Genomic DNA, 21,346 nt, shown 5'->3' on the forward strand with positions numbered 1-21,346 from the left:
GAAGCAGGGAAGGCAGCTTGGAGCTAGTTCACCTCTGGGGGCAGGTAAATGGAAGGGTAAAATCCACAAAGCATAATGTAACTTAGACTTAATAATTCTTGAGTGAGCTGGTGGATACGTAGGTGTCCATTATGAAACAAATAATAAACAGGGAGGCTATGCATAGGCCAGAGGTGACAATGTCATGAACCAAGATTTAAGATTAATTTGTTTCTATGAACCTGTAATCCAATTAAAAAAGAGAGAGAGAAGTAATAATTAAAGTTTCCCTAAGAGCATGCTGGTATGGAAAAACTCAGTTAGGGTTCTAGACCTGGCTTTAAACCTACTGTATGACCCTATATATGTAAATAAAAAAATGCTCTCCATTACATAATAGCAAAATTAACTTCAACACTGATTTCCTCCTTTAAAAAAAAAAAAACACATATACTTGAAGAAAATGACATAACAACTTTAAAAAAAAAAGACATTTATTTGAGAGAGAGAGAGAGAAGCAGACTCCCCACAGAGCAGATAGCTTAATATGGAGCTCCATTCCCAGGACTCTGAGATCAGACCTGAGCTGAAGGCAGACACTTAACTGACTGAGTCACCCAGATGTCCCAATCTAGTAACTTTTTACATAATTATTCTTGTCAAAATGAGTAACCCAGAGAATTGACTTTCACCAAAAATGTAAAATTGCAGAAGATAAAAATTCAGGATGACTGGCCATTTGGGAACAAAATTAAATTAGATCTTCTCTCATATCACACGAAGAAATAACTTGGTCAATCGTAATGAACTGTCTCATTAGGAATCAGTATTTATTAAAGACTTTACAGTGAAAACTGAATGCAGTGTATAGGGAAACCTTTCTATCATCTTTCCAACTTTTCAATAAATCTAAAACTATTCTAACATAAAAAAATTTATTTTAAAAATTGGATTGGGGGTAATGGGTGCACAATGCTACAAGTTTACTAAAAATCAGTTAATTGTATACTTATAATGTGTGAATTTTATGGTATGCAAATTATACTTCATTAAAGCTATTTTTTTTTTTAAGATTTTATTTATTGGGCGCCTGGGTGGCTCAGTGGGTTAAGCCGCTGCCTTCGGCTCAGGTCATGATCTCAGGATGCTGAGATCGAGTCCCACATCGGCTCTCTGCTCAGCAGGGAGCCTGCTTCCCTTCCTCTCTCTCTGCCTGCCTCTCTGCCTACTTGTGATCTCTCTCTGTCAAATAAATAAATAAAATCTTTAAAAAAAAAAAAAGATTTTATTTATTTATTTGACACACAGAGAGAGAAATCACAAGTAGGCAGAGAGGCAGGCAGAGAGAGAGGGAGAAGCAGGCTCCCCACTGAGCAGAGAGCCCAATGCGGGACTCGATCCCAGGACCCCGGGATCATGACCCTGAGCTGAAGGCAGAGGCTTAACCCACTGAGCCACCCAGGCGCCCTCACTAAAGCTATTTTGAAAAGTCCCTGGGTCTAGGGGCGCCTGAGTGGCTCAGTGGGATAAAGCCTCAGGTGGTGATCCCAAGGGTTCTGGGATTAAGCCCCACATCGGGCTCTCTGCTCAGTAGGGAGCCTGCTTCCTCCTCTCTCTCTGCCTGCCTCTCTGTCAAATAAATAAATAAAATCTTTAAATAAAATAAAAGTTCTTGGGTCTAAAGGTTTAAAATGAAAAAATTATAAAATCAAGAAACACAAGAGAGGAACTTTATACCAATCAAGGATTAACTGACAGGTATGTTTAACTGAATCCTCTGCACACATTTAGTCCACAACAGGGTAAAAAAATAAAACTTTAAAAACTGAAGAAACTATAGAAGACTATTCTTTTTTTTTGAGATTTTATTTATTTATTTTAGAGAGTGCATACAGGGCCAGGGGCAGAGGGAGTCTCAAGAAGATTCCCTGCTAAGCACAGAGCCTGATGCAGGGCTCATCTCATGACCCAGAAATCACAACCCACAACCTGAGTTGAAACCAAGAGCTGGACACAACCAACTGCCTACACAGGTGCCCCAAAACTACAGAAGACTATTAACACACCTCAAAGATGTCTGGAAAACTCTAGGAACAGCACAAAAATAATATGGAAGCCATAAACATACAAATGGAAAAATGTAAGCACTTAAAAAATAAAAACATTGTAAAAAAAAAAAAAAGGTGAAAGACCAAAAACAATCTGCGAAAAAATATTAGCAACATATAAGACAAAATGCTAATATTCACAATATGAAAAACTCCATTAAGAGTGAACAAACCAAAAGAAAACTAAGCCAGGTATGAATCAATCAATTTAAGAATACAAATTAGCAGATGGAAATATGCTGAATCACAAAAAAAAATTTTTTTTAAAGATTTTATTTGTTTTTTTGACAGAGAGAGCACAAGCGGGGGGAGCGGCAGGCAGAGGGAGAGGGAGAAGCAGGCTCCCCACTGAGCAGGGAGCCTGATGCAGAGAGATCATGACCTGAGCCAAAGGGAGATGCTTACCCAACTGAGCCACCAAGGCACCCCTGATCACAGTAATTTTTAAGTTAAAATAAAACTCAATCTTCACTTATCAGATTAATAAAAATCAGACTAGTGATGTCCAGAGCAGGGCAAAGATGTGGAGAAAAAAGCACTCTTCCATATTGTCAGTAGAACTAAACAGCCTTTAAAAACAAGGCAATGTGGCAGCACCTGACAATTTAAAATCTGACACTCGATGAACCCTTTTAAAAATCTACCTCATATATACTACTAAGAGTGCATAAAAACATGTAGGAATGTTCACTGCACCGTTATCTCTAACTGCAAACAAGTGGAAGCAATCAAAATGTCCATAAATAGGAGAATGAATCATAGGACTGTCATACTATGTAATACCATACAGCTGCTAAAAGCAACTAGGTAAAGGGTTATGTACTGACAGATTTAATTATTCTAAGTATTTTACAAAGTTCGCTTATTGTAACAAACCCATTCAGTAGGTACAACGATCATCCTCATTTTAGAGATGGGGAAGCTCAAGTAGAAGGATCTTGCCAGGTCCCACAAAAGCAACTGGCAGGGCTGCATTTTGACCTGGGGAATTTGGCCCAAGTCTACACTTTATACCCACTCTGCTATACTGTACTGATTTTGTGTCTGTGACTACACACATGAATGGAGTCTAAGTTGGGGAGCTGGGGGAGGAGAAACATCCACATGACAGTAAGAAGTACCTAATTTCAAAAAATTAAATTGTGAGTGAGCAAATGAGTGTCTGAGAATGTATGAAATCGGGGGCGTCTGGGTGGCTCCGTCATTTAAAAGTCCAACTCTTAATTTCAGCTCAGATCACAATCTCAGGGTCATAAGATCGAGAACCTGTGTAAGATTCTCTTTCTCCTTCTGCTCCTTCACTACTCCCCACCCTCACTCTTTCTCTCCCTCTCTTAAAAAAAAAAAATAGAAAAGAAAAGAAAAAAGCATGAAATCAATAATTAAGGAGAAGGATTAGGAAGACATTGACCTTTCTGATATGGAACAACTGAATAGTTCATTTGAGAAAATTCTTCAGAGAGCATTAAAAATTTTAAGAATAAAATTTGTCTGAATTTTCTTTTCTTTCTTTTTTTTTTTTTTTTTTGTATATGTGCTGCCAAAACGAGCACTGAATTTTCATAAAAAGGATTGGGCACCTAGGTGGCCCAATTGGTTAGGCTTCCGACTCTTAATCTCACCTCAGGTCTTGATTTCTGGGTCATGAGTTCAAGCCCTGTGCTGGGCTCCACACTGAGCAGAGAACCTACTTAAAAAAAAATAAAAAGAAAAAAGAAAAAAGATATAAACCTCTTAGAAGTCATTAAGCAGGCCCAATGGAAACGGTGAGAGAGAAGATGGAACTTTCACTTTTTTCTTTTTTTTTCCTATATTTGTGTTTTGTTAGAATAAATTTGATTATTTTCATACTAAGACCTTCTCACAAACCACCACAAACAAAACCCATTACTTTAAAAAGTCAAAAACTGGGGCGCCTGGGTGGCTCAGTGGGTTAAGCCGCTGCCTTCGGCTCAGGTCATGATCTCAGAGTCCTGGGATCGAGTCCCGCATCGGGCTCTCTGCTCGGCAGAGAGCCTGCTTCCCTCTCTCTCTCTCTCTGGCTGCCTCTCTGTCTACTTGTGATTTCTCTCTGTCGAGTTAATAAATAAAATCTTTAAAAAAAAAAAAAAAATAAATAAAAAGTCAAAAACTGAAAAAAAAATTTAATATTCAGCAATAGGGATTGGCCAAATATATCTATACAATGGAATGTTACTAGAAAAGGTGTGTGGAACCACAGATTCAAACATCACTGCTGGTTGTCTAAATTAGTACAGGTATTTTATTTAAAAAAAAATTTTTTTTAAGATTTTATTTATTTATTTGACAGAGGGAGATCACAAGTAGGCAGAGAGGCAGGCAGAGAAAGAGAGAGGAGGAAGCAGTCTCCCTGCTGAGCAGAGAGCCCGATGCGGGACTCGATCCCAGGACCCTGAGATCATGACCTGAGCCAAAGGCAGCGGCTTAACCCACTGAGCCACCCAGGCGCCCGGTACAGGTATTTTAAAAGGCAATTTCAATATTCAATTTCTCAATATTTATAAAAAAATATATATATATATATATATCTCCTCTGACTCAGTAATACTACTCTGAAAAATCTGTCCTAGAGAAGTATATAACCAGATACACAAGGTATACAAAGTTTTTTTTTTTTTTTTTAAGATTTTATTTATTTATTTGACAGACAGAGATCACAAGTAGGCAGAGAGGCAGGCAGAGAGAGAGGAGGAAGCAGGCTCCCTGGGAGCCATGCGGGGCTCGATCCCAGGACTCCAAGATCATGACCCAAAGCGAAGGCAGAGGCCTCAAGCCACTGAGCCACCCAGGCACCCCGGTATACAAAGTTTTTAAAATCCTATCACTGATTATAATATTAAATAGCAAATGTATGGGGTGCCTGGGTGGCTCAGTCAGTTAAGCGTCTGCCTTCAGCACGGGTTGTGATCACGCGGTCCTGGGATCAAGCCCTGCATTGGGCTCCTTATTCAGTGGGGAGCCTGCTTCTCCCTCTGCCTGTCACTCCCCCTGCTTGTGCTCTCTTTCTCACTGTCAAATAAATAAATAAATCTTAAAAAAAAATAAAGAGCAAATGTAATCATCAATGAGACTGGTTACATCAAACATGTTATATCCATAGGAAACATGAATATGAAGTGGTAAGAAGTTCATCACAATAGGTTGAAAAGCGAAAAGGGCAAGGTACAGGTAGAATGGTGTGATCAGTACACTTTCGTGTAATTAAGCAGGGAGTCTACTTTTCTCTGATTTATTTTCACAAAATGAAACAATGAAACAAAGCGCCTGGTTGGGTCAGTTGGCTGAGTGTCTGACCCTTGGTTTCAGCTTAGATCATGGTCTCAGGGTCCTGGGGTTGGTGCAGAGTCCTGGGTCCTTCAGAAACCCCACTCAGTGGGGAGTGTGCTTGTCTCCCTCTTCCTCTGCCCCTCCCCCCACTTGTGCTCTCTTCAAAATAAGTAAATAAGTCTTTTTAAAAAATACCACAATAGGGACGCCTAGGTGGCTCAGTTGGTTGGGCAGCTGCCTTCGGCTGGGGTCATGATCCCAGTGTCCTGGGATCGAGTCCCATATCAGGCTCCTTGCTCAGCAGGGAGCCTGCTTCTCCCTCTGCCTCTGCCTACCACTCTGCCTGCCACTCTGTCTGCCTGTGCTCACTCACTCTCTCTCTGACAAATAAATAAATAAAATCTTTAAAAAACAACAACAAAAACCACAATAAAAGGAATCATAAAAAACTAAGAAGAGTACTTCCAAGAGTAGGAAATGGTAGAAAAAGATACCTAGAAATGAGCAAATGGGAATGAATAATACAAGGATGGAAAGGACAGATTTCCCTTAAAACCTTTTTGTTTTTTACTATTTTTAAGTTTTTATTTTAATTCCAGTTAGTTAACATACAGTATTATGTTAGTTTCAAGGGTACAACATAATGACTTAAAACTTCCATACAACTGTGAACGTAAGTTTTGTAATATAACTTGAAGTCTGGAATTGTAATGCCTTGAATTTTTTCTTCTTCAAGATTGTTTTGGCTATTTGGGGTCTTTTGTGGTTCCACACAAATTTTAGGGCTATTTGTTCTACTTCTGTGAAAAGTGCTGTTGGTATTTTGATAAGGAATGCATTAAATATACACACTGCCTTGGGTCGTATAGACATTTGAACAATACTTGTTTTTCCAATCCACGGGCATTATGGAATGTCTTTCCCTTTCTTTGTGTCAGCTTTAATTTCTTTCATTAGTGTTTTGTATTTCAGAGTACAGGTCGTTCACCTCTTTGAGCAAACCTGTTTTTTGTTTTGTTTTGTTTTTAATTATAATTCTGACCACAGGATTTTTGTTTTGTTTTTTTAAGTAGGCTCCACACTGGGCTCACAGTCCTGAGACCAACACCTAAACCAAGACCAAGAGTTGGCCACTTAACACACTAAGCCACCCAGGTGCTCCATCCACGGGCTTTTTAAAAGATTATAATTGATTGGGGAAGTTGCTACTTCGCTAAAAAGTACAAAAATTAAAATAGCACACTGATAGTTGCAACAACATAAATGAATCTCACAGATACTATGTTAAGTGGACACAAAAACACACATTTTGTAATTTCATTCATATGAATTTTAAGAACAGGCAAAACCAACTGACAGAAAAACCAAGTGACAGGAATGAGAGGGGTTACCATCCTTTAAGGGATACTGAGAAAGGGCATGAGGAAACCACAGACACTGGAACAAACTACATCTTAACCTGGGTGAGTACAAAAACTCACCAAGCTAAGCAACTGGTGGACCTACTGTACTTTACTCTGTACACACAGATATACATTGCACTTCAATAAAAAGTATCAAAAATTTTTGAGGAGTATTTAATGATGTGATTTAAAAAACTGTAATATAATGTTAAATCAAAAAGCAGAATTTTGGGGCGCCTGGGTGGCTCAGTGAGTTAAAGCCTCTGCTTTCAGCTCAGGTCATGATCCCAGGTCCTACGATTGAGCCCCTCATCAGGCTCTCTGCTTGGCAGGGAGCCTGCTTCCCCCCTCTCTCTCTGCCTGCCTCTCTGCCTGCTTGTGATCTCTGTCAAAAAAAAAAAAAAAGTCTTGGGCGCCTGGGTGGCTCAGTGGGTTAAGCCGCTGCCTTCGGCTCAGGTCATGATCTCAGGGTCCTGGGATCGAGGCCCGCATCGGGCTCTCTGCTCAGCAGGGAGCCTGCTTCTCTCTCTCTCTCTCTGCCTGCCTCTCCATCTACTTGTGATTTCTCTCTGTCAAATAAATAAATAAAATCTTTAAAAAAAAAAAAAAAAAAAAGTCTTAAAAAAAAGAATTTCACACTGACAAGGAACATAATCATACTTCCTCTGATTTAGAATAAGAAGGGGGGAGGGATTAAAGAAAATACATCAGGGGGCACCTGGGTGGCTCAGTGGGTTAAGCCTCTGCCTTCGGCTCAGGTTATGATCTCAGGGTCCTGGGATCGAGTCCCACACAGGGCTCTCTGCTAAACACGGAACCTACTTCCCTTCCTCTCTGCCTGCCTCTCTGCCTACTTGTGATCTCTGCCTGCCAAATAAATAAATAAAATCTTTTTTAAAAAAATAATACATCAGAAATTCAATTAGCTAACATATAGTACATCATCAGTTTTTTATGTAGTGTTCAGTGATTTTTTTTTAAAAAATACTTTATTTATTCGACAGAGATCAAAAGTAGGCAGAGAGGCAGGCAGAGAGAACGAGGGGGAAGCAGGCTCCTCACTGGGCAGAAAGCCCGATGCAGGGCTTGATTCCAGGACCCTGAGATCATGACCTGAGCTGAAGGTAGAGGCTTAACCCTCTGAGCCACCCTGGCACCCCTCAATGATTCTTTAGTTGCGTATTAACACCCAGAGCTCATCACATCATGGGCCCTCCTTAATGCCTGTCACCCAGTTACTATATATATATATCTTTTTAAAGATTTTATTTATCTGAAAGAAAGAGTATGAGAGAGCGCACGAGTCAGTGCGGAGGGATGAGAGGGAGAAGGAGGTTCTCCACTAAGCAGGGAGAGCCCAATGTCAGGACCTTAGGACCATGACCTGAGCCAAAAGCAGATGCTTAACAAACTGACCCACCCAGGCACCCCAATATATACATTTTTTAATTTAGAAAAAGTACCAATGGGGCGCCTGAGTGGCTCAGTGGGTTAAGCCGCTGCCTTCGGCTCAGGTCATGATCTCGGGGTCCTGGGATTGAGCCCCGCATCAGGCTCTCTGCTCAGCAGGGAGCCTGCTTTCCTCTCTCTCTCTCTGCCTGCCTCTCTGCCTACTTGTGATCTCTCTGTCAAATAAATAAATAAAATCTAAAAAAAAAAAAAAAAAGAAAGAAAGAAAGAAAGAAAAAGTACCAACTAGCTCTGGAGTTTGAGGACATAACAGAAGAAAACAAACACCCTCAGATTTATTAAAAGAAACTTCTCTGTCAAATAAATAAATAAAATCTTTAAAAAAAAAAAAAAAAACCTTCAAACATCTAACATACAACAATGTTGGTACAAACTTAAGGGACTGACTACAAAGGACCAGATTAACACCCACAACATGGTCTGCTTATTTTATAAAGTATAAGATATGCAGAAAAAGGAAGGGGGAAAAAAAAACCCCTAAGAATCCCTAGGAAGGCAAAGAAACCATTGCACTAGAGATTTGGGAGACAGGAAATTAGAGTTGTACATTCTCTCACACATAATACCTAAGGGCTGAAACCTGCTTTAAACTCTTAAGACACAACTTTTTTTTTTTTTTTTAAAGATTTTATTTATTTATTTGACAGACAGAGATCACAAGTAGGCAGAGAGGCAGGCAGAGAGAGAGGAGGAAGCAGGCTCCCTGCTGAGCAGAGAGCCCGATGCGGGACTCGATCCCAGGACCCTAGGATCATGACCTGAGCCGAAGGCAGAGGCTTTAACCCACTGAGCCACCCAGGCACCCCAAGACACAACTTTTGAAGTGCTTTTCTCTGGGGATTCTGATCCTAAAGATTTCAAAAATCCAGGAAAAAGCAGTAGGACCTAATAAAATAATAACTGTCTAGACCTACCCTAATACATAGGGAAGAAGGAAACTAATTTTCAATAGCTAATTAATTGTTCCTTTAATAAGGTTTTCTTCCCCCAAAAAACCCCCCGCGATATTAGCTGATCTCAGCTAATATCTGGGGAGTATCTGATCTCAGTTCCCTACAATTAAATGCAAATTTTACATTTTTATTTATTTATTTAATTTTTTGAAAAAGTGAGGGAGGGGCCGAGGGAGAGGGAGAGAACCTTAAGCAGGCTCCATGCTCAGTACAGAGCCCCCACTGTGGGGCTCAATCTCACAACCCTGAGATCATGACCTAAGCGGAAAAAAATCAAGAGTCAGAATCTTAACCAACTGAGCCACCCAGATCTCCTAGAAGTCAAATTTTAATCCCCACTTAGTACAACTAATCAATGGTACATTTTCTTTCCATTATTTTTTTTTTAAGATTTTATTTATTTACTTATTTGAGAGAGAGACAGTGAGAGAGAACATGAGAGGCGAGAAGGTCAGAGGGAGAAGCAGACTCCCCATGGAGCTGGGAGCCCGATGCAGGACTCGATCCCGGCACTCCAGGACCGTGACCTGAGCCGAAGACAGTTGCCCAACCAACTGAGCCACCCAGGCACCCTCTTTCCATTATTTTAAGTGAAGATTATTTTTACGGTATTAATTTCTAAAATCCAAAAGGTAGAAAAATCACAAATCCACTGTCAGGCATTTCAAATGCAGCATCAAACATTTTCACCTGGGTCACTATTGTTAGGAGTTAGTTGGACAGTTAGGCGGTCAGGGTCCCCAAAAAGAAGATAGAGTCAGGACAGCTAAAATCAAGTATCAGTGACATCCTGGTTCTGCAGCTTAGACTGGATAGCACTGACATCCCATTTTGCAGCCTCTGCAGAAATGATTTCTGCAAAACAACCCAAAATAAGACAATTACCACAAAGCACTAGTCAGTATCACAGGCAAGGGACAGTGAAGACTTAAGCCTCCACATTCAGTAAGAGAAAAAGACCATCAACACAAAACATTAACCTAATAGATAGACAAATACGTGGCCCAAGCCCTGACTGGCACCACTCAGCACACCCTGATTACTTAAGAAGGTTCCGCGAAAGAGGTCATAAAAACCCCTAAACTTAGGACTTCCAGGGGCAACCCACCTGGGTCCCTCCTCCCTCTCTGGGAACTTTACACTCTTGCTCAATAACCTTTGCTTTGCTGCCCACCAGTATTTGTCTGGTCTACCTCTTCATTCTTGGAAGTGGCATGGCCAAGAACCATGGGCATTAAGGGGATACAAATCCTGTAACACACATTATCAGAGGGACAGAGGTGCTGAGCAGAATGGAGCAAAAGAGCACAGAAAGGAGAGTTGTGTAAGTAAACGGCAGAAACAAGGAAGAGGGACTGAGGTCAGCAAAGCAAATTTGGGCAGGGTGAGGGGAGAATGGATGGAAAAGCAAACTACCTGTGGCTAAAATCACCTCCAAATAACTTATTTCAAATAGCATTTCTTAGCCACATCAACTGGGGAAACTAAGGGAAGCAGCCGGCGGTACATGCGACTCTTGATCTCACCATTTGTGGGTCTGAGCCCCACACTGGGTGTAGAGAATACTTACAAATAAAATCTTTAAAAAATAAAATGATTAAATAAAAAAATAAAAGTAAAGTCCTTTCTGCTTTATGGAAGTATCATTTTCATAAATTGTTATGGCTATCTTTTGCCCAATTATCAAAAGCACCTAGAACTGATTAAAACCTCAGGACAATAAAATCAGACGAGAGACCAAAGTTCACTAGAACACTATTACTACCAGCATTAGTCTCTCTTTAGTTGTTTTTTTTTTCCCCAGGCTCTCGAAACCTCGAGTAAACAAATCCAACAGCCAGTGAAAACTGACACACCCAGAAACTCCCAGCGAAACATTTACTTCATAGTTCACAATAGACTTCCTATTCCGTCTACAGGTGGCCTTGCCTGGAGCTAAAGGTCGAAAGAAAACACTCCCCTACACCTTCACACTTTATGGGGGGAAAAGCCGGAGGAAAAAGAAACCACGCAGGCCCCAAGGCAAGGCCAGGAACACAGGAACTCTCCTCTCAGTGGTGTATATATGCCACACCTTCTGATGTTCCTAAGACTGTTTCCTTTTGGCTCCTTAACTAACTAGAGGAAAATCTCATCTACAGTTCTAGATTTCTTAAAATCAGACATACACAGGGACGCCTGGATGGCTCAGTCAGTTGGGCGTCTGCCTTCAGCTCAGGTGATGATCCCAGGATTGAGCTGATCCCTGCTCAGCTGCTCAGCGGGAAGTCTGCTTCTCCCTCTGCCTGCCACTCCCCCTGATAGTTCTCTCTCTCTCCCTCTCAAATACAGAAATAGAATCTTAAAAAAAAAAAAGCAGACATACAGAATGCCAGAGCTAAAGAAGTCTTCAAGATAAGCAACGTCTTTATCCCTGACCTGACCAGCAGTCCCCGCCCTTAGTGCTTTTCCCTTCCCTCCCACTGGCCAGAACAAACCTCCCCTGAAGCCCTGTCCAGGCTTCTCAGCTAACCCTCATCACAGGAAGTCAGTCTGCTCAAAGAAACCTATGATGGCAGTTTCTGAGGATGCCTCCAACTGCTTCCTAATGGAGTTTCTGAGAAATAAAGTCTCACTCCAGACATCTCTGAGGACATGTTAGGTATCAGTAATACATATTTCCAAGGTATTTTCGGAAGGAGGAAATTGCTGAGCTTTCAGCAAACCACATCTACACATACTGGTAGAAATGACAATATGGCATATATAAAAAAGGGAATTGCTCTAATTTCTCTCTGCCTCACTGACATATTTCCTAAGTATCCATGCAGAATTAGTCACTACAGGGGCACCTGGGTGGCTCAGTGGGTTAAAGCCTCTGCCGTCGGCTCAGGTCATGATCCCAGGGTTGTGGGATCGAGCCTCACATCAGGCTCGCTGCCCGGCAGGGAGCCTGCTTCCTCCTCTCTCTCTGCCTGCCTCTCTGCCTACCTGTGATCTCTGTCAAATAAATAAGATCTTAAAAAAAAAAAGAATTAGTCACTATAATTTGCTAGGCTGTTACTCATGTAAACACTTTGTACATAGCACCTGCCACCACTCCAAAACACCCCTCTTGACCCAAGACAGCAAGCACCCGAAGTAGCAGTGCCCCCCTCCAAAATGATAACCAGGAATATAAAGGGGGAGGAATGGTTCTGTTTTGCAAAGACCAAGTTCTTTCTGCATAATTCCTTTAGAAGCCATTTCTTTTCAATGCCTAGATACACTTCTTGCAAATGGAAATCTGAGGGGTGCCTGGGTGGCTCAGTTAGCTAAACGCCTGATTTTTTTTTTTTTTTTAAAGATTTTACTTATTTATTTGAGAGACAGAGAGAAAGCGCAAGTGAAGGGAGGAGCAGAGGAGGAGAGACAAGCAGACTCCAAGCTGCTTGGAGCCCGATGCAGAGCTGAATCCCACAATCCTGAGACTGGACCTGAGCAAGAAACAAGAGTCCGACACTTAACGGACTGAGCCACCCAGGTGCCCCAGTGTCTGACTCTTGATTTGACTCAGGTCATGATCTCAGGGTTATGAGATCAAGCCCCATGTCGGGCTTGGTGCAGAGTCTGCTTGAGATTCTCCCTCTCCTTCTGCCCCTCCCCCTGCTTGTGAATGCACCCCCACAAAATGAATGAATGAATAAATCAGTCAATCAATCTAAAAAAGATCTGGTTTTCATTTTGCAGTAAAACAATTTCCACTTAACATAGCACCTTTTTTTAAAAATCATCGCACCTTCTTAAATTCTGAGTAAAACATGAGGGCACAACTCTTGCAACATATACAAACAGTAATTCTAAGAACATAATTTCACAAAGCACTAAAGGTCAGGTTGAGACAGAAACCTGTTATAAAAAAAAAAAAGCAAATGTCCAATATTTTACCACTTACCCACTCTTCGACATTGGGGGGTTGTTCATCATAAATATGTTCTTTGTCCCACAAAATATTCGACTTGTCATACCGATCCATCTTTCCTCGGGTTTTCACGGCAAAGAAAATTATTAAAGCAAAAGCCACAATAACCATGAACCCCAGTACAATGGCAATTGCCTAAAAAGAGATTAAAGATATTGACAGTTAGATTTTAATTGTTTACTTTATCTTAATCCAGTAAAAACCTAAGGCCCTACACTACATATCTGTGGTTTAACAGATAAAAAACTGAAACACTCACATTTCAGAAATATAAAATGTTGGCCCAGGCTAGGTGGGCTGAAGCTAATAACACATGCAGTTTGATTCAATACTCAGAAAAGGCTTCAAGTTAGGCACTATCATCATTCCATTTTAAGTGACAGAACTCTAGTTCCAAAGCTTGAGTGCCAATTGGCCTTATTTTTATTAACAGATGAAAATGGCCAGTAAATTAACTCAATCATCAGTATCCTTCTAAAGGGCTTGAAAATTGTGACTCTCAGAAATAGCTTTAGATACATAAGCATGTTTATAATCTCGTTCATAACACATACTGGGCAAATGTTTTTACCCTGAATGTAAATTCCAGTCCATAGAGGATCTACCTTACCATAAAGTATGCAGACATGATTTAACCAAGCTATAAATTAGAGAAAATGGATGAGTGATTCATGTAGTCTGGCAGGTGGTTTCTGCTGGAAATTTTTTGTGTACTTGCAAGAAAGGGCCCCGTGACAAGGAAACTCCCACCCCGACAGTTCTCCCAGTGTCTGGTAGGTCTGTTAAGTGGCCTGAAGAAATTTGAAACTGAGGCAGGTACCAGGCCCCTGGCCTAGATTCTGCTCACTGTAACAGGGGGGTCTCTGTGTAGCCATTATACCCTTTTTCAGTGAATATAGGTTTGGGGCACTCAAAGGACTAAGAGAGATGGGGTGTGGTAAGGCATGAGTACCAACCCTCAGCCCTGTTTACCACAGGTAACATCTGAATGCCAACAACAAATCTGCTGAAATTCAGAGGGAAAACATTTCAGTCTTCAAAATAATGGTAGTGGGAGCCTGGGTGGCTCAGTGGGTTAGGCAGCTGCTTTAGGCTCGGGTCGTGATCTCAGGGTCCTGGGATTGAGTCCCGCATCAGGCTCTCTGCTCGGCGGGGAGCCTGCTTCCCTCTCTCTCTCTCTCTGCTTGCCTCTCTCTCCATCTACTTGAGATCTCTCTCTGTCAAATAAATAAATAAAATCTTAAAAAAAAAAACAAAAACAAAATAATGGTAGTTACTGGAAATAATCTAACCCCAAAGGAGTGACTCATTCAGGTAAAAGAGTAAGAATTCCTGGTTCAGTTTAAGGAGGGGGGGCAGGAAAAAAAAAAAAAACAGGGAAAAAAAGATTAGAACTCCATCATGAGAAAGATCGGCAACCTCATACCTATTCGCATGGGTAGAATCAAAGAGATAAAACAATGCTGGTGAGAATGTGTACAAAATAGAATCCTCACACACTTCTGGTAAATGTGAAACAGTCCAACCAGTCTGGAGGACAGTCTGGCAGCTCCTCAAAAGCTTAAGAACAGACACACTGTAAGACCCAGCAATTCTATCCCTAGGCATACACCCAAGAGAAACTGAAACATGGGTTCACGCAAGAACTTGTCCACAAATGGTCAGAGCATTATTCCTAACAGCCAAAACAGACATAGCCCAAATGCCCATCAATTGCTGAACGGATAAGTAAGATATGCTATAGCCATACAATGGAATATTATTCCACAATAAAAAAAAATTGATAAGACATGCATGAATCGTGAAAACATTAATGTGAAATGAATGAAGCCAATCATGGGGGCACCTGGATGGCTTGGTCAGGGGGGGGAGCATGTGACTCTTGATCTTGGGGTTGTAAACTCGAGGCCCACAATGAAAGCACAGATTACTTAAATAAAACTTCAAAAAAAAAAAAAAAAAAGAAAAGAAAGAAGCCAATCATAAAATGCCACATATTGTATGATTTTGTATATATGAAATATCCAGAATAGGCAAATGTATAGAATACGATTAGCGGTCACCTAGATCTGGGAAGGGTTAGAGAAAAAAGTTACTGCTAATTCGTATGGGGTTTTTGTTGAGGCTACTGAAAATTCTAAAACTGATGATGGTGATGGCTGCACAACTCTGAATATACTTAGATTACTGAACCAAACTTTAAGTGAATGAATTATATGGTATGTTAATAGTATCTTTGTTTTTTTTAAGATTTCATTTATTTATTGGACACAGAGAGAGAGATCACAAGTAGGCAGAGAGGCAGGCAGAGAAGAGAGGGGGAAGGAAGCTCCCTGCTGAGCAGAGAGCCTGATGCGGGGTTTGATCCCAGGACCCTGAGATCACCACCTGAGCCGAAGGCAGAGGCTCAACCCACTGAGCCACCCAGGCGCCCCTGTTAATAGTATTGTAATAATGACACCCAGCCCCTCTACAGATTCTGATCTAAATACAAGTGACACCTTGTCAGCTATATTTTTTCAAAGTTCCCCCAAGTGATTCTATTAAGCATCCCGAGAGCCTCTACCCAAAGCCTCTACCCAAAGCCAGGACAAAAACCATCCATACCTCTTGGGGATCCACCACACAGTAGTGATACAGATACTGATCCATGTAGATCCCAGTAGCTGTAGACGCATAATACTGGTTGCAGAGGGCATATATCTGTGTACTGTATATAGACCCAGAAGCCTGGGCAGTTGGGTTGACTCCCATTATGTAGACAATGGTAGCGATAAACATCATGACACCCAGGATAGCACTCAGTATTATGACGGTCAAGTAGTATCTTCTTGTCCTAGATATGTCAGATCGTATAACGCTGGTAACAAATACCACCAATGCGGCAATGAAACAAAAGGCCGCCATGGCCAGGAGGAAGCCCTTTGCTGCTCTTGGATCGGTGTAGCCTCCATAGCCATAACCATAATTATAACCATATGCATAGCCACCTCCATAGCTACCAAAGCCACTGCTATAAGGGTAGCCTAGTCCGCCACCCAGTAAGCCAGTTCCATAGCCTCGATCCCAGGCAAGTGTGGAGGCAACACAGGCAAATATGGCGATGCACATCACAATAATGAGCATAGACAGAATCCGAATAACTCCTGGAGGAGAGGTCCATTTGTAGAAGTGAAGAATTTCATCTTCTGGGTAGAAAGAGTACGCCGGCTGAGAGAGCATGGGTCGGACGTGCATGTCTCCACCATAGACATCATTGCTTGGTGCATAATGACTGGGTTTGCTGAAATGCACATGAAAACACTTTCAAGTTAATACCATTTGGAGGCAGCAGAAAGAACACAGAATGTACATGGAATAATTTAAACCAGCCACTGGCCAAAAAAAAAAAAAAAATAACCTGTTAGTACTACGTCACTACAATGGGACACTTTATGTTCCCCAAATTCAAATATCGACATCTTAAGTCCCAATGTAATGGTATTAGAAGTATGGCCTAACTAGATTCTGAGCTAGAGTGCTCATGAATGGGAACAGTGCCTTCACAAAGGAGATCCCAGGAACGGTCTCGCCCCTTCTACCATGTGAGGATACAGGAAGTCGGCAGTCTGGGGTGCCTGGGTGACTCAGGGGGTGGGGGTCTAAAGAAGTCCACAGTCTGCAACCCAGAAGAGAATGCTCCCTAGAACCTGACCACACTGGTACCTTATCTTGGACTTCCAGTCTCTAGAACTGTGAGTGAGTGAGTGAGTAAGGAGGAGGAAGGAAGGAAAAGAAAAGACAGAAGAAAGAAAAGAGAGAGAAAGGAAGGAAGGAAAATAAATAAATAAATGGAGGGAGGGAGAAAATGGAAGGAAGGACGGAAGGAAGGAATTCATGTTGTTTACATGCTACCCAGTGTGTGGTACTTTTTATAGCACCCTGAAGCTACTGAGACACCTGAAGCTACTGAGACACCTTCACTGAACAGTAAAGGTTTCTGTGTATCAGAATCACCTGAAGGGCTTGTTTAAACATAGATTGTTGGTCTCCAACCCCAAGTTGCTGATTCTGCAAATCTGGGGCAGGACAAGTTTCCAGATGCTGCTGCTGCTGCCAGTCTGGGAACCATACATTGAGAACGACAGCTCTTAAGTTCTATGGACTAGAGGTTCTCGAATCTTCTACCTACGAGAATCACCTGGGGAATCTGTAGAATGCCCAGATGGAGCACTCCATCTCCAGTAAAACTGTAACCCCTGGGGAGGGGACCCAGGCAGTTCAGAACAATGATGTTAACCCTTTGGCTTGTGTGAGGTGAGACCAGTGCATTCAGATACAACACCTACAGTGGCCCACGCAGTGTCACATCCAATTTCTGGCAGCCTCACTCTCTTACCTGAGAAAGCACATTCATTCATTTATTCACATGACAGCTATTTACTGGAGCTGCTGGGCTGGTGTGGGGGGGGCACTGTGCCAAGTACTGACGACACAACAATCAACGCAAGTGTCTCAACCCAGCCCCCCAATCCAGGTTAGTCTCTTTGAAGGCAGTAAGACATTAAACAAATCACTACATGATCTCCAGTTAGTTATGGTAAGAGCTACAAGATATATCGGATATTCACTGAGGGCTCATCAGGGTGATGCCTATTAACTTGTCAACTCTAGTGACATAATCATAAACTCGCTGGAGACAGATACGTTGATGTGTGGCATGCAGAATCTAAGAAATGTGGGTCCGGGCAGAGCAGAATTCAATTCTCAAACTGACCTCATCCTCTTTGGTTTTTGCCATTATTTCCTTGGTCTGCTTCTCTGTTTCCAAAGCAAGACATCCTACAACTGGGTGCTGCCACAAGAATTCAAGGAAAAGGAGAAACTGGAAAGAACTCTGACATGCTGGTCTTTGAAAATGTCACATGAAAATTCCATAACTCATTCTACTTGGTTATTTGGGATGTCTCTATCTGGAGTTGTCACGAACAGTGTAGCTCTGGGCATCCTGAACATGTGTCCTCACAAACACAAGTACTTCTTTTTCTACGGTATATATCCAGGAGAATTTTTGAGTCAATTTTTTTTTTTTTTACCTTCCACTCTGAGACAACATCGAGGTGTTTTCCAAAATGATTACAGCACTTTTTTAAATGATTCTATCATTTAAAATCCCACTGACACTGTAACATTCAGAGAAGCATTGTTTATGAGATCCTGAAACTGGAAAATAGTCCAAATATCTACCTAGAGAGGAACAGGTACCTGTAACATAGCCACAGACGGAATGCTACAGAGATGATGAGCTAATACAGCAGCCACTGGCTACATGATTTACTGAACACCTGACATATACCTTGTCCAAACTGAGATGTGCTATTAAGTATAAAATACTTAGTAATTCTAGTATAAAAAAAGAAATGCAGGGGTTCCCGGGGGGCTCAGTCAGTTAAGCATCAGACTCTTGGTTTCAACTCAGGTCATGATCTCAGGGTCATGAGATCAAGCCCCATGTTGGGCTCTGCACTGAGCAGGGAGCCGCTTAAGATTCTCTATCCTCGGGGCGCCTGGGTGGCTCAGCTGGTTAAGCCACCGCCTTTGGCTCGGGTCACGGCCCGAGTCCTGGGATGGAGTCCCACATGGGGCTTCCTCTGCTCTGCGGGGAGCCTGCTTCTCCCTCTCCCTCAGCCTTTCCCCCTGCTTGTGCTCTCTTTCTCTCTCTGTCAAATAAATAAATAAAATCTTTAAAAAAAAAAAAAAGAAAAGAAAGAAGAAAACAAAATTACACATATGGTTCATGTTTGTTTGTTTTTTTAAATTTTTATTTATTTATTTTAAAGAGCAAGGGTATGGGGGGGCAGGCAGGGAGCAGGCAGAGAGGGAGAAGCGGACTCCCCACTGAGCAGGGAGCCCAATGCAAGGCTCAATCCCAGGACCCCAAGATCATGACCTTAACCAACTGAGACACCCGGGCACCCCTCACATTTTATTTCTATGGTAGTCCTTTGAAGCAAAGAAAGTTTAATAACGAAGTAAAACTGAAATGTACTGTTTAGGATAAAACAGTAAAAAAAAAAAAAAAAAAAAGAAAAGAAAATGAAAAAGAGCAAGTGATAACCATATGTAAGAACAGCAGTTTCCAGGGAAAGGTGGGGACACATAGAAGGGCTTGGAGGTGTTCTATTCTTGACCTATATGATGATCTTGCTTTGACTTTATTCATCGTTTCATATACAGGTCCTGTGCTGTTTTCTATATGTGCGTTATATTTCATCAATGTTTACAAAAGCAACACAAAATAAGTTTCGGGTTCATGGAGCACTACTCAATTACTATATTTTCTAGCATAACGTAAGGACCACATCTTCATGAACAACTGTGTCCCTACAATGCTCAGGTATTAATCAAGAGGCAATGTAACGGGGCGCCTGGGTGGCTCAGTGGATTAAGCCGCCGCCTTCGGCTCAGGTCATGATCTCAGTGTCCTGGGATCGAGCCCCGCATCGGGCTCTTTGCTCAGCGGGAGCCTGCTTCTCTCTCTCTCTCTGCCTGACTCTCCGCCTACTTGTGATTTCTCTCTCTGTCAAATAAATAATAAATAAAATCTTTAAAAAAAAAAAAAAAAAAAAAGAGGCAATGTAACAGGAGCACAATTCCTACCATAGCTGAGGTATCGAAGAGCTGAGGCTACAAACTACTTAAAGGAAAAAAATCTCTGCAACAAATTTAAAAATTTTCACTATTAAATTTCCAAATGACTAGGGATGCCAAGAACCCTTAACTTCGCTTCTTTTTTTATATAATGGCAAGAATCACTCTTAAAACTGACAATGTGGGGGCACCTGGGTGGCTCAGTGGGTTAAAGCCTCTGCCTTCAGCTCAGGTCATGATCCCAGGGTCCTGGAATCGAGCCCCGCATCAGGCTCTCTGCTCAGTGGGGAGCCTGCTTCCCCTTCTCTCTCTCTGCCTGCCTCTCTGACTACTTGTGATCTCTGTCAAATAAATAAATAAATAAAATCTTTAAAAAAAAAAAAAAAACCTGACAATTGGAGGGCCTCTGGGTAGCACAGTTAGTTAGGCAACTGCCTTCAGCTCAGGTCCCGGAGTCCGGGATCAAGTCCCACATAGGGCTCCCAGCTCCCAGCTCAAGATAAAATCTTAAAAAAAAATAAGTTAAAAAAAAAAAAAAAACTGACAATGTGGAAAACATTATGTCAAGTCAAAGAATCAGCCACAGAGGACCACATACTGCATGGTAACATGCACAGGAAAGGTGCAAAATGGACAAATCTAGAAACACAGAGAGATTCGTGACTGCCTAGTACCGGGAAGGTGGAGGGTGGGGGGGTGGGGTGATAAGTGAGTGGTAACTGGCAGTGGTTTCTTTGCGGGGGGTGGGGGGGTAATGAAAATGTTCTTAAATTGATGTGATGGCCGCACAGCTCTGTGACTATACTAAAACCCCTGAAGGGTCCATTCCAAATGGGTGAATTGCACCGTGTGTTACCACTATCTCAAAAAAGTATGAATTAAAGAATCGACAATGAGTCAGGGTTAGGATCAGTCACCTCAACGAAGCATTAATACAGAAGCTTCATACCATCTGTGAAAAAACAAAAAGGAATAAAGAGACACAAAAGTATCAGCCTAGACTATACAGAAGCAAACAACAGCAACAGGTGACAGCAGTTGCCTCTGCAGAGAAACGCGGGCATCCTGGATGTTAAGCTTCGGGGGAAACTCACTTCCGCTTTACACCCTTTGTTTCCATCTAAATTTACAAACACACGTTATTTTGCTATTCTTAACAGCAAACACTTAACAGATCAAAGTTTCACTTATATATATTTTTTACACGTGACAGGCTTAACAAAAAGAAAAAAAAGTGAAGCATTACTCACAATTCATCAGGTCTGTATGGAGGTGGACTTTCAAAAGGCCGCGACGACATGGCTGATGTCACTGATCACCTGCTCTTCAGGCACTGCCCCACAGCTCCCCAGAATAAACCGATCTGAGCAACGTAAGGAGGGTAATGGCATTACTGCTGAGCTCAGAGTTTCCTTGATTGCTAAGAAAACTAATGACACCAATCTCAAATAACTCCACACACCATGATTATTCCTCTTGTCCTTCTCACCGCCATCCTTACATCCTTACCTCCTTACATACCATTAATTCCTTGAGTACAGGGAATCACTGAGCATAGAACTACTCAGCCTGGTG

General features: G+C 41.7%; 1 protein-coding gene across 3 annotated transcripts in view; it reads right to left on the bottom strand.

Moving 5' to 3' along the window:
* Window positions 1-21,346, bottom strand: part of OCLN (occludin) — a 64,855-nt gene that overhangs the window by 34,758 nt on the left and 8,751 nt on the right. For all 3 annotated transcript variants that reach the window (XM_004764493.3, XM_004764491.3, XM_004764492.3), the window contains exons 2-4: window positions 21,022-21,134; window positions 15,749-16,424; window positions 13,115-13,276 (exon numbers count right to left, since the gene is read on the bottom strand). In XM_004764493.3, coding sequence (XP_004764550.1) covers window positions 13,115-13,276; window positions 15,749-16,424; window positions 21,022-21,071 — 888 coding nt within the window. In that variant the 5' untranslated portion in view covers window positions 21,072-21,134. The remainder of the gene's footprint in view (window positions 1-13,114; window positions 13,277-15,748; window positions 16,425-21,021; window positions 21,135-21,346) is intronic.

The sequence above is a fragment of the Mustela putorius genome, unplaced genomic scaffold (genome assembly GCF_011764305.1).
Source record: "Mustela putorius furo isolate JIRA1106 unplaced genomic scaffold, ASM1176430v1.1 tig00000145_pilon_pilon_pilon, whole genome shotgun sequence".
NCBI lineage: Eukaryota > Metazoa > Chordata > Mammalia > Carnivora > Mustelidae > Mustela > Mustela putorius.